This window comes from Sphaeramia orbicularis, chromosome 6 (genome assembly GCF_902148855.1).
Source record: "Sphaeramia orbicularis chromosome 6, fSphaOr1.1, whole genome shotgun sequence".
Taxonomy (NCBI): domain Eukaryota; kingdom Metazoa; phylum Chordata; class Actinopteri; order Kurtiformes; family Apogonidae; genus Sphaeramia; species Sphaeramia orbicularis.
In genome coordinates, this window is record NC_043962.1 from 20,158,676 (window position 1) to 20,171,946 (window position 13,271).

General features: G+C 38.8%; 2 protein-coding genes across 3 annotated transcripts; both read right to left on the reverse strand.

Moving 5' to 3' along the window:
• Positions 1 to 10: 10 nt before the first annotated feature.
• On the reverse strand, positions 11 to 7,284 carry uevld (UEV and lactate/malate dehyrogenase domains). Its single transcript, XM_030136045.1, has 12 exons — positions 7,147 to 7,284; positions 6,489 to 6,573; positions 6,339 to 6,404; positions 4,053 to 4,216; positions 3,828 to 3,969; positions 3,646 to 3,740; positions 3,443 to 3,548; positions 2,759 to 2,929; positions 1,943 to 2,107; positions 1,651 to 1,738; positions 1,270 to 1,393; positions 11 to 980 (listed from the first exon to the last, which is right to left on the reverse strand). The coding sequence occupies exons 1-12, from the start codon at positions 7,186 to 7,188 to the stop codon at positions 816 to 818; spliced, it is 1,413 nt and encodes a 470-aa protein (XP_029991905.1). The 5' UTR covers positions 7,189 to 7,284; the 3' UTR covers positions 11 to 815.
• Positions 6,681 to 12,305, reverse strand: spty2d1 (SPT2 chromatin protein domain containing 1). Of its 2 annotated transcripts, XM_030136044.1 has the most exons (7): positions 11,782 to 12,305; positions 11,244 to 11,358; positions 9,739 to 11,151; positions 9,598 to 9,702; positions 8,541 to 8,697; positions 8,365 to 8,442; positions 6,681 to 8,247 (listed from the first exon to the last, which is right to left on the reverse strand). In XM_030136044.1, exons 1-7 carry the CDS (start codon positions 11,839 to 11,841, stop codon positions 8,154 to 8,156), a joined length of 2,022 nt encoding a protein of 673 aa, XP_029991904.1. In that variant the 5' UTR covers positions 11,842 to 12,305; the 3' UTR covers positions 6,681 to 8,153. The 2 variants fall into 2 exon arrangements, with proteins under 2 accessions (XP_029991904.1, XP_029991903.1); XM_030136043.1 differs by having other exon boundaries at positions 9,598 to 11,151.
• Positions 12,306 to 13,271: the final 966 nt, after the last annotated feature.

Genomic DNA, 13,271 nt, shown 5'->3' on the forward strand with positions numbered 1-13,271 from the left:
AATCCACACATGGTTTTAGATATTTATTGCACACACAATGTCATGTTATATTGCTCCCTGTACATAGTCTTAGGTATCCAGCAGTGCAAAGGCATTTTCAAAGTAAACAATGGAGAGAGCTAACACAGTTTAGTCAGGGAGGCATAGAAATACAATTAAAACAGGAATTATATACGCATGTCATTTTTATATATATATATATTTTTTTTTTTTGAGTGTCCTTCATTAATGAGGCAATCACCTGGTTCACCCGCAATATCCTGTATTGCATATTGCCCTATACTTTATTCAACACCTGGATTTTCCCAACAACAAATACACAGAGATTAACAGAAAAAAAAAAGATTGCATAGACAAATTTTAACAATTGGTAAAAGATGAATATAAGTGTAACTGCATCTTTGGTAAAAGATTAATCAGAGTTATTTGTGACAAAATAGATTAAAATGGTTAACGGCTCTAACAGTCACTGGGTTAGATATGTTGGCATAGAGCGTTACGGCCTCACTTTCATGTACATTCAAACGACTAACTTTACATTATGCTGGTGTATTTAAATACATAAAATGCAACTCAATAGTGTAACTTATGTTTGTTTTATATCAGAGGTCTATGGGAAGAGCAATCTTTATGAATACACCAAATGTGAACAACATTAGGGGAGTGTTTTCTAGTTAAGCTTTAACCTTCTTAGTTCAAAACTATTAAGTGCAAGTAGTTCACTGTAACTGCATTCAACTTCTGGACAGCTGAGGTATTGACTGGAGAAAAGCCATGCCAGTCAACTAAAGCTACTGGTCCGAGCTGAGTAACATTCATATCATAAGTTGAGTCATGAGGTCACAAAGGGAGGTGACGCTTTCCCTGAGTTTGGAGTCCTCTTCTGGTCCCAGAGGCACTCCTGCAAGGCGTGTGGAACCATTCGATCCCAGAAAGCACGGCAGACTGAGGAAGACCTCTGCACTGATGCCACCCCAACCCTAATGTAAACACAGATGAATGAACATCTAGTACAGGGGTCACCAATCCTGGTCCTCGAGGGCTGCATGTTTTGGATGTAACCCTCTTCTAACACACCTGATTCAAATGATAAGCCTAACATCAAGCTCTGCAGAAGCCTGATAACGACCGTCAGGTGTGCTGGAAGAGGGAAAGACCTAAAGCATGCAGGATACCGGCCCTCGAGGAACAGGATTGGTGACCCCTGATCTAGTATCTTGAGTGATTAAAGGCCCATAAACCAAAATGAGGAGTCACGGGCTAATGTACCTGGGCTAATGTGGAGACGGAGTGGATCTTCATCTTATTGGTCAGGATACTGTTTGTGATGTCAGCAACGGACAAACCCACTGACCACGAACGCTGTCCTCGATTCTTAATCATTTCAAAGGCTCTACAAGCGCAGAAAGGCAACAGAGACATATTTAACAAAACTTCAAAACAAAACCAATGTAAATTCATGAAACAGGATCAAGAAGTGGTAGTTGTGTTTTGTCACTGCCTAATGTGGTACTTTCTTTTTTGTAATCCAGTCTAGTCTCCTGAATCAAAATTGCTTTCAAAATGATATAATACATGTCAACAAATTTCCGATTGGTGTTTAACACAATATAAATCTTCACCTACGGCTTCATTCATTTGTGTTTGTACCTGTCCAACAAAGGTTTGGTAGAGGTGGATCCTGGGGCAATCTCAGTGTGTGTGCTGCTGTTCAGCCCAGTGTTACTCATCACAGGAACTGCAAAACAAAGACACCGACAGGTTCATTCATGTGTGCTATTTACGAGTGGGAGTATTATTAGTTCTGTCACTACCATTCAAAACAAAACCAGGAGAAGCAGAAGAAGAGCAGTTTATGGAAATGTTACACCAGACGTTCTTTAAAGCAATTATGCACAACAAACCTTTCTTCTAAATATTTAATGGATATTTTCTGTCTTACCTTTGTTGTCTGACAGTTCTCCTATAACCCAGGCTTGTTTGTGAGTATTCAGGTTAATATCTAAAACATGACTGAGTCTCTCTGAGTCCAGGTTACACCCTGCTCCGATCACCTGAGTCGGAGGCAGACCACTCTGCCTCCAGGCGATGTGAGTCATGATGTCCGCTGGAAATTAAACAGAGAGAGAGTGAGAGTAAATATGGAAATATTCCATTACATTTCCTTTAAACCAGTGGTTCCCAACCTTTTTTGGCTCGTGACCCCATTTTAACATCACAAATTTCTAGTGACCCCAGACATTTTTTTTGCTAAAATGAATTTTTTTTGACCATGTAATAGTTTGCTATACTATGTTGCAAGTAAATGTTAACTTTAGATGACATTTAGTCTATATAATGTATATTATTATGGACGGAGGCAGAAAAGCCAGGTGGAGATTACTGCACAAAGTGAGAATTTTATTTTCCTTGGTCAGGATATGTACAGTCAGTCCAGCTTGGATTTACAAGGCTGACAATTAATACTGAACAAACAATAACTCAAACTATGAATTATGAAAGAGCTGCAGCATCTGAAACTGACCACAATTAACATTTGAAAGATAAACAGTACCACACTGCTTCAGTTTCAGCTTCAGTTTGTCATGTCTTTCATGTACTGTGATTGTCTCTCTCAATTCACCATATATTTTTGATTAGTACGTTTTTTTTGTTTTTTTTAAAAAATCAATTACTACAAATTTCAGGTGACCCCACATGGGGTCTCGACCCCAAGGTTGAAAAACACTGCTTTAAAGCGTCTTCTCTCCACACCAACCTGGCTGTGAAGCAATGACCATTACTGCGTTCGGGCTGAGACGGGCCAGATTTGGAATGATACCCCTGTACATATCAACATTAGTCTGGACCACCCGTATGTACGACTGCTCGCTGCTCCAGGCATTCGCAGTCACCACGACAACTCTGGATCCTGCAGAGGATGACAAATCTAGCAAAGGAGAGACAAGTGTCAACAGTGGTTTTTCTGACCCAGAAAAAATTAAAGTACATCAGCAAAGGTAACACTTTGTAAAATAGTCTTTTTTTCTTGTGTCACTGTAGCTCCATGTGCAACAAAAAAAGCCAGGAGACAAAGGTACATACATTTAACATAAGATGATTTAGAACACTCCTAATGACAGAAGTAAAAAGACAAAACAAGAATTTTCCATCAACACCTAAGGGTGGTTGAGAAAATAACCGAAGTTTAAGAAAATAGTTGACTGCCGTGTGATCAGTGCCTGGTAAATAAGTTGTTTTTCTTGTCCCTTCATTTTGAAAACTGCAGAATAGCAGCTACTTAAAATAAATTGAATCCTTGCCGTCATAGATTCTCAAGCCAATGACAGTATCTCTGCACACAAAGCCATTATTCTGCTATCATCCAAACAATCTAATCCACGGTGACTCAGCTAAAAAAGCCTCTGCACTTCAACAAGTGTCAGTGCGGACAGCAACGCACCTCTGGATACTTCAACCTTTGGCAGACTGAAAATTTCCAGATCTGTGCTGCCTCCTTTGGTGGAACTCTGAGCAACGTCGATGAAAACAAGTTTATCCACATCACACTAGATGACAGAAGGGAAAAAAATTAAATGTCAGCAGTAAGCACACAAACAACTGGAATCTAATTTGCTGAAATGTAATGTTCAAGTGTTTTTTAACCTTTGAAATGATGCTCATCACTGATGCCATTCCCAAATCTCCACCCCCAATGACTGAGACTTTATTGATTGGTTGATTGTACTGTCTGATCCCACCTGAAATGGACAAGAGTCAAACTAATATATAAGATCATGGTTATTCAGTGATTGATTATTAACAGAATATTAATAATACTATTATACCATCATTAATTTGGAAATTAGACACAAATGACAGAAGCTTATGAGGGTCTTTGTTGTCGTCTGTGGACTTTGTAGACAGTGGAGGGTCCTCCTCGAATTTGGCAATCATCTCTTTTAGAAGGCCCACCACGGATGACTTTGGCTGTTGCAAAGCAAAATAAACTGATGAGAACTTGAGCGTTTTTCATTTTATTTTATTTCAACCCTGCAGGTATAAAAACATACATAATCCCAGTTGTGTAGGGCAGGCAGGTGAATCCGTCCTTTGGTGTCCACATGCTTGCCCTCTCTAATGACCATGTTGGAAGTAGGTCTTAGGAGACATATGGGAGGAGTGAAGGGGAATGAGTCCATGAGCCACAACTGAACTGGAAAGTTGTAGGTGTGACCTTAATGTAGAGAAGCTGCCATTAGTACGACATACTGACATCAAAGTGGTACACAAAATGGACATCCCTTCTTACATGATAATACACAGCCTGGCCAAAAAAAAAAAAAAAAGTCCCACCAACAATATTTCACTGGATCACCTTTAACTTTTCTTACAGGACACATTCACTATGGCATCATTTATGTCACGATTTCAGACACATTCCTCTTTTTCTTCCTATTTATACATATCAGTAATCACCTTTGACAAGATTGAATGATTACATACTGAGTTCCAGTTACACTTCATCTCTCAAGAATAAAACACACTGTCACAATCATTTCACGAGAATAGGTAGAAATATTTTATTCTAACTCTATGGGCAAAAGTGTTTTTCCATCTATACTTGCATTACTTTTTCACAGAAGTGTCAAGTATCAATGATCAGTGAATGCTGAGTCTGGCAGCTATGTAAATAAGAAAGTAGGTAAATATTTAGGTGTCAAGTAACAAAGTACATACGCTTTGTTATATTACTTAAGCAGAAATTTTGGTTATCTATACTTTACTGGAGTAATTATTTTTCAGATGACTTTTTACTTCTACTCCTTACATTTTCACACAATTATCTGTACTTTCTACTCCTTATATTTTAAAAATAGACTTGTTACTCCTATTTCATTCCGGCTTGTCATCATTCAAATAAAAAAAAAAAAAAAAAAAAAAAAAACTATCCAGATAAATGGCGCCATCCGGATAGAGCAGGGGTCAGCAACCCTGGTCCTAGAGAGCAACTATCCTGCATGTTTTAGATGTATCCCTCTTCCAACACACCTGATTCAAATGATAAGCCTATCATCAAGCTCTGCAGAAGCCTGATAATGACCATCAGGTGTGCTGGAAGAGGGATACATCTAAAACATGCAGGATAGTTGCTCTCTAGGACTAGGGTTGCTGACCCCTGGGATAGAGTGAATTTAATTGTGGTTGGATGGGAAGTATAAACATATACTATTCCGACACCCTATTGGTTTGAACTCAGTCCATCACACCTGACTGTTTGCACCATTCCAGTACTCATAGAAAACTAGTCATCATATCTTCCGCTCCATGAAATACATGTTAACGCTTAGTAGTGCCCATGTATATGGGTCTTTAATAAATTTGCATTGGACTAAAATGTGTTTGTTTTCAATGGGCATATATGTGGCTGAAACAGGTGGACTAGTGCATCCCAAATGTTTCAACATTAACATTTTAATATAACATTATAATCATTATGGCCTTTAGAAAAGAAAATGCACTATAGGACCCCTAAGTTTTTTTGTCCTAATGGCATTCCCCCCCCCCCTTACATTTACCTTTATACTTTAAGTAGTTTTGAAATCAGTACTTTTACACTTTTACTTGAGTAAAAAGCTTGCGTTACATTTACCTTTATACTTTAAGTAGTTTTGAAATCAGTACTTTTACTTGAGCAAAAAGCTTGAGTTAATACTTCAACTGCTACAGAAGTCTTTTTAAACCCTAGTATCTATACTTCTGCCTGAGGAATGAATGGGAATACTTTTGACAACTCTGCTTTTTCACCAAGATCTTGCATAGGTGATGGGAGAGTCAAAGCACTGCATGAAGTCTTCACCATCACATCCCAAAGATTATCTACTGGGTTCAGGTCTGGACTGCAAAACTAATGTCTCATGCTCCCTAAACAACTCTGTCAGAAGCCCAATAAACCCACTGAATCTTGGTAGTGTCCAATTTTTATGTTCTCTAGCAAAATGATCATTATTTTAAAAATGTGATAATACTCATTGCATTAGTAGGAGTTAAACAACTTGTTTTCAGCTGAAATATATCCCTTGCTGAGGTAAATATCCCTTTTAGTTTAGTTAAATCCAAGTAGGGACTGTTACAGAAGAGGATTAGGGCCATTAGAAAAAAAAATAAGGTCCACTATTTATTTTTTTAATTATTATTATGAGGAAAAAGTCAGAATTCAGACTTTTTTTTTTCTCTCAGAATAATAATAAAAAATATATTGGACCTCATTTAATTTTTTTTCCCCAGTGGCCCTAATCCTCTTCCGTAGACTGTTAATGGCCAGGCAGTGTATATCTACTGTCAGAGGTCAATCTTACCTTCATACTGGACAGGAATGTTACCGATTAATTTCAGAAGATCTTTTTGGGTGCTGTCACTGAATGCTGAAATTGACAATATACACAGGCAGTTTTTAGCAGGATCCAAATGCAAACATAGGGATTTGTGTTTTCCCAACTAAAACTCACTGTATGTGCCCGGGACTGGTGTCATCCCTGGGAAGATGCGATGGATTTTCTGAAGCTCTTCAATTGCAACATCGTGGAATTTGTACTGATACGAGAAGAAAATTGACTCCTCTGTATAAAGGCCCGGGAGCCTTCCATCATACATATCAATTGATACATCTTTGTGAAATATTTATGACTATTACTTGGTGTGTGTGCGATAGCAGATTTTTATTTAACTTGGACACAGACATAAACAGTGCCTGACAGCTTAATCACACTCTCAAATTACAACAGATCATTCGTCTTTATGTGCTACATCACAAAACACACACATATAGTCTCTATTATCATCCGATTTCCTTCAACAAGCATCCTGACTCTTCGAAAGCACAGATTTACCTCAAGGCACTGATTCTGTACTGGTTTATCGAGGTAGACTGGACTTGCTGTCATTTAATGGGGGAAGATTTATATATATGTATATTTACTGTAATTTTCGACGTCTCAAAAATATTCACGAGTTACTCACGTTCCATTACATAACTCTGGAGCAGGTTCAGCCAGTTAGTTTAGACTGACAACAGCTAACACAGACTAGCCCCCTATGCTAGCCGGTATTAACAACTTTACTTTTGTTGAAATTGCTTATTGCTTGAACATTTGGTAAATAACTAACCTTAGAAAGGATCCGCTGTATCTTCTCCGAGTTCAGGTCCATCTATTAGAATACAAAAATCTACTTAGAGCCTTTCTACCGGTTTCGTCTTGAAGCCTGACTTTCTATTAATTGCTTAAACTTCCGCAAACTTTCAAGTTTAGCTAGTGACAGGCCCCGCCCACTACGGAATGACAGGTACGGCAAGCCATTTGGGGAAAAAGTGCCTAAAAATGGAAACTATTACATGCAATGAAATAAGATCCATCTGTAGGGGTAACGAACAAAAAGAATCACAAACACCACATTTACTCATAAAAAAATCAAATGTACATAGTTTTAAATAAAATAATTAAGTAGAGAACCAATGTATCAAATTTTTTTCTCTGTAAAACTTAGCTGCAGAACCTGGATTCTATGCATATAACCAGTATTTTGCCAGTCAATAAGCAAATATAATCTAAAATTCTAACACTAGACAATTAAATAAAAATCAATAAGCAATCACTTCTGTAATTTTTTAAGTATAATCACAATACACCAAGTGGTAATGTTTTTGTGTAATCCAAATTATTTTACAATCAACAATTATTTGAAAAATATCCAACAAATCCAGCGCAAAAATAGAATGTTAGTATGTGACATTGTATGCCATTGTTAGTTTAAAAATCACACTCTTGCATATTCATACTATGTCTCTTTGCAGATCAGATCCTCTTAGAAATTGAGACTGTTGAGAATAAACTCTGAACTCAGTAGGGAAAATAAATAGGAAAAAGGCGACAACTTTGAATACATACTAGTAGCCTAATGCTTGAATGATTTGTGCATATTTTGTTTCTGATGGTCTTTCACTAAAAATTATTTTCCTCTTGTGCCAATGTCCAGTGTGATTCCACAAAAATGTATGTTTCAGCACAGGAAGAGAAGCAGAAAATAAGCGCTAAAGGTTAAAGAGAACACAGTCAGTGAGCTTCAAGTGTTAAGATGTCAAATCCACTGTTTAATCTCTCAGGAGACAATGGACTTCAGTTCCTCTTTTTTCTTTTGGCGTTTTGCTGTTTCAGTTCCTCTTCCTCTCTTCTCTCCTCTTCTAGATCCTCTTGCACAGCCAATCTCAAGCTAATGACGGAAATCATATGAAGACAAAAATAGACCATATTTCAAACAGAAGCTGAATAAAACACCTCCTCTTAAAATACCATGTGAGTAAATGACTGAGGTTTATTTCGTTCTTACCTCCTGGCCTCTTCTTTCTGTAGATCTCGCCAGCTGCTTTCCATGAATTTAAGGGCATAGTCACTCTCCTCTTTGTATCTAAGGAGGTTAAGAGTATATGAAATATTGGTATGTAGAAGGTAGTTTAGAATACACTGAAATGCATTATAATGAGAAAATGTGCAAATAATGCTTACTTGTTTCGATCATAACCGAAGATTTCCTTAATGTGTCTGGAAATTTCTTCTTGGTCATCACCTCCATCGTCGATAAAATCATCCATTTCTGAGTCATACTCTTCTTCCTCCTCATATTTCCTCTTGTATGCAGATGTGATAGGTGGCAACATTGGGCCTGGATGTTGACATAACAACTGTGGTTTAACATTCTAGATATGGGCTGTTCTAATGCAATATTAAGTTACACATAAATATCCTGCTAAACAATTTGTTTACCTTTAAAAGGTTACTAACACTAAAATGAACTGTTTGTGTTGCATCAAAGGCCAACACTGACAATGACTGCAGAGTGTTGCTGACACGTTTGATTTAGTCCAGTAAACAAACCATATGACCTGCAGTACTGACAATGCTATTCCCAACCAGCCTGGATCTCACCATCATGATCTATCAAGAATCACTAAAGTGTTGAATTTGTGAGGTTGTCAGGTTCTGCCACTATATTAGAGTCCTATGGTCTAGATGCAGGAGCTCAATCTCCCAGCAGAAGTGGGTGGTGTTTTCACTTGAGGATAACTCAACAAATTAAATGAAAGTCCATATATGACTTCCTATGAGTGGTCAACTGATATTTCTAACCATTTCCATGTTATAAGTCATCAAAGTATGCTCCATTATAAGTAAAGGCAATTTTGCAATATTTCAAAAATTTGTCACAAATTAAAAAATCAAAACTTCTCAAAACTGTGAACAAACTTTGTAGACATATAACTTTTTAAATGAATCCAACCAGTTGTTTCATCAGAGAAGATGTTTGAAGAAATTGCTAACGAAGAAGCCAGACAGAGCGCCTTCACAACAGCTCATGGCCCATCAGCCGGTGAGCTAAACTAGATGCTGAATTTGTACTCTGTTCATTGTAATGTTCCTATAATGATCTATGTGCTGTATTAAGTCCATGTATCCCTTTTACACCAAATAAAATATACAACATACACAAGACATGGGCTTCATACAATTGCATTTTTACAAACCTTGTACAACTAAATTATGCCACCATCTATCTGTATCTCACCTGGTGGCCTGTTCATTGGCCTTTGTGGCATTCCTGGTCTAGGGGGCATCCCTGGTCTCTGTGGCATTCCTGGTCTAGGGGGCATCCCTGGTCTCTGTGGCATGCCTGGTCTAGGGGGCATCCCTGGTCTCTGTGGCATGCCAGGTCGAGGAGGGACACCGGGTCTGGATCCTCCAACGTTCTTAGATGAGATGGTTTCTGATACCACAGTGCACTTGGGTCTTCCAGGCCCTGATCCAACACTACCAGTCACACGTCCAGGTGCTTGTCCTCCAGTACCAGGTCTTCCTGGTCCGATTCCTGGAGGTCGGGCTCCTGTACCTCCAATGTGACCCTTCAGACCACTCCCACCAGGCCTGGGCTGAGAAGCACCACCAGGTTTTGCCTGAAATGAGCCTGTAGGCCGTGCCTGAGGTTGGTTTGGTTTACCAGCACCACCCAATGAAGGTCTCACGGCAGAATTTGACTGCCTCTGTAGTTCTCCCTTCCCAGTCCTCTGAGGTCCTAATGTTGTCCCCTGCTTCTGCAAGGCACCCTGGATGGGCCTGCTCTGTTGTGATTTTTGGCCTGGTGTACCAGATGGCCTGGTACTAGAACTGCTGGCAGGTCTTCCATGAAGTGATGAACTTTCTTTTCTCATGGTAAGGTCACTTGAGGTGTTTGATTTGTGGCTAGATGAAGGCTTGGGCCCCATCTGTTTACCTGAAACTTGAGAAGATGTGGCTTTTGAAGAAAATTTATTGTTTATGGCACTAGAAGAACTAGACATGCTTGTCTTGGGTCTGTCCCTGTCACCATGAGACATTTTGGGTCTCTCTCTGTCACTGACAGAGGGTTTAGAAGATGAGTGTCCTTTATCATTTTTAAATGATGGATTTGGCCTCTTCCCCATATCACTGGCCAAGCTGGACTTTTCTGACACATTCTTCTGAAATTTGCTATTTCTCTGCTCCTTCTCTAAAGTGCCTTTTCTGGAACTAGTGCTAGATTGAGGCTTGCTGTCCCTTTGTCTCTCTACCTTTGGGTCTCTGTCCTTATCTAGTCTTTTTGCCTTACGCTCCAATTCCAATTCCCTTATCTCTTCAGCAGTGCGGAGCCTTTCCTCCTTTTTTACTACCTTAGGCTTTAACTCGACTGGCTCAAACTGCTTCTTTTCTGCCAGTTTAAGTAACTCTGCAAAGTTTAAGTGAGTTGGAGGGGGCTTGGGTGGTCCAGTAGACTTTTTCAAGAGCTTACTACTACTACTAGTGTTTCTGTCTGGTCTCTGTGGCTCTGGCTCCTGCTCTGTCTCAGAGTCTGTCTGTTCATACTCATAATTGTCCTCATCATCTTCTGGGTCAGGTACACGAAAGCCAACTCTTGCTTGATTCATTGATCTTTCCTCCTGCATTTCTAGCTTTGTTTTCCTCTTTTTAGGACCCTCTACCACTGGGATGCCATTGTAGCCTCTGAAATTGTCCTTGGTCCTGGAAGCCATGGCACGTGCCTTTCGATCCGACTTTAACTCAACCCTCTTGGCTAGAAGTTCTTCTTTCTCTTTCTTCTTTTTAATTTCTAAAAAAGACACACAGTGGAGATACACAAAATATAAAACAAGTGATTAAGATAGTGACATGGTTTAAATAAACTTAACTTTCCTGTCTTACCTTTCTGTCTGCTCTCATTTTGTTGCTTTTTCAGGAGCGCCTGAACAGCAGCAGGATTCACACCCTTTGACCTGGGGTCTTTTTTTGGTGGTCCAGCTTGTAAACTGTATCGCTTCTGTAATAATTGGCAAAATACATGTAGATACAAAGACCATGTTGTGGTTATACTGAAGTATTTCATACAACAAATGTATTTTGTATAGGGATGGTGTTAAAAAATTATTGCCACATAGTCAACATAGCGTTTGCTAACCCCTGCTAATGTTTGCTGTACACAGTGACTAAAACTCTCCTGGGGGACCTTAATAAAGCATGTAACATTTGTTTTGTTGCTATCGTTGTTCCAAAAAGGGTGACAGACACACAGCTTTGGGAACATATTCAAAGCCTAGCATGCAAGGTCGAGGGTTAAAGCTAGCATTTAGCCTCAATATTACACACTCAGACAGATGAGCTGGCATTTCATTGCCCATTGCGTTAGCCAAGTACTCCTACTTGTAAACCGCTATTCCGGGAAAAGTGACTGTCACCGACTTACCTGGACATTATTGCCGTCCTGGTTTTGAGAAGCAACGGACAATATATAATCGAAATCCATAATTCCGGGAGCAGGCGGTGGCAGCTGGCTATCTGAAGCGAGGGAGACAACTCACACAGCACTGAGCTTAATCTTAGCGTAGACCTTTTACACCCACGTTGCTCGCTATTTGCCGTTATCTAAAACGACACTTTGAAAACTGTAAAGAAACCGCTTTATCGAACTCGATCCGTAGAAATAAGAGTTGCATATAACACCGATTTACTTCATCCGCCTACGTTAGCAAAGTTAGCTAACGTCACGTTTACAAACTAGCCATCCAAGAAGTAGCAGCCGGAGAGACGAATTTTGTCCGTTGGTATTGATATAACACACCAAACTAAAGTCAGAGCCATCAAAATACATTAGCGGTCCGGTTATTTTTAAAACTGTGGAAACTTAACCTAGACTAACGCCGGGTATTAATGACGGCAAAGAGCTATGAAGACCGAAGAATTAAAGGGTTCAGAGAGGACACAAAGGAAGTGAGATGATCGACTTCATCTGACTTCCGTTTTGGCTTGATATCCCGAAATAGGCCATTAATTTCTATTCATTCAGTCATTCATCTTCTGAACTCGCTTTATCCTCACTGGAGTCACCGGGGGTGCTAGAGCCTATCCCAGCTGCCTGTGGGCGAAATCAATTACTACTGTAAATATTTAGTACTTAGAACAAGAATGTATGACATTCAATGACATTATATATTTGAAATAAATTATTGTTGTATAAATGATATATATTAATTAAAAAACAGTACTGCCAATCCCAACAGCACGTTGATTTTTTTATTTTTTTTTATTTTTTAACATCTTTTTAGAGATTTTTTTGTTTCCTTTTTAATTATAAGCCCTCTTATTTTGCGTCAACCAGTCAATGGATACCTGAGAAGTGTGGTTTAACTGTAAACTATATAAAATCCAAATGTATTGTAATATTTTGCTTTTACATCAAAGTGTTTAGTTTGAAATTATGACTTGGATGCATTTTACACAATATACTCAGACAGCTCTGACAAACTCAGTCAGCAGTGTCAAAAACAATGAAGGAATAACACACAACAAAAGTTATTAGGGTTAATATTATGTGTATGTGTGCTTTAATTTATTAATTGAAAAAATAACTTTTTCTACATTTTATGTGTAACTGGAGCTTCCGCCTTTTAGTACCCACACACCACGCCCGTCTATGATGTGTTTTGCCTTTTTCACGCCACATGATGTCGCTGCCATCGTGGATATGAACCCAACGGATCTGGCGTTCGTCTAGTTCAGAATACCTCAGAAATTAATCTCACTAAAAATAATGTCTTCTGAACCATTACCATTCCATCTTTGTCATATTAGTATAGTAAATATATTTTGTCAGAGAAACTCCGTGCAAGACTTTATATAATATAATATAAAAGAAGAATAATTGTCTACATTCCTTTACATCATGCTACAGTATGT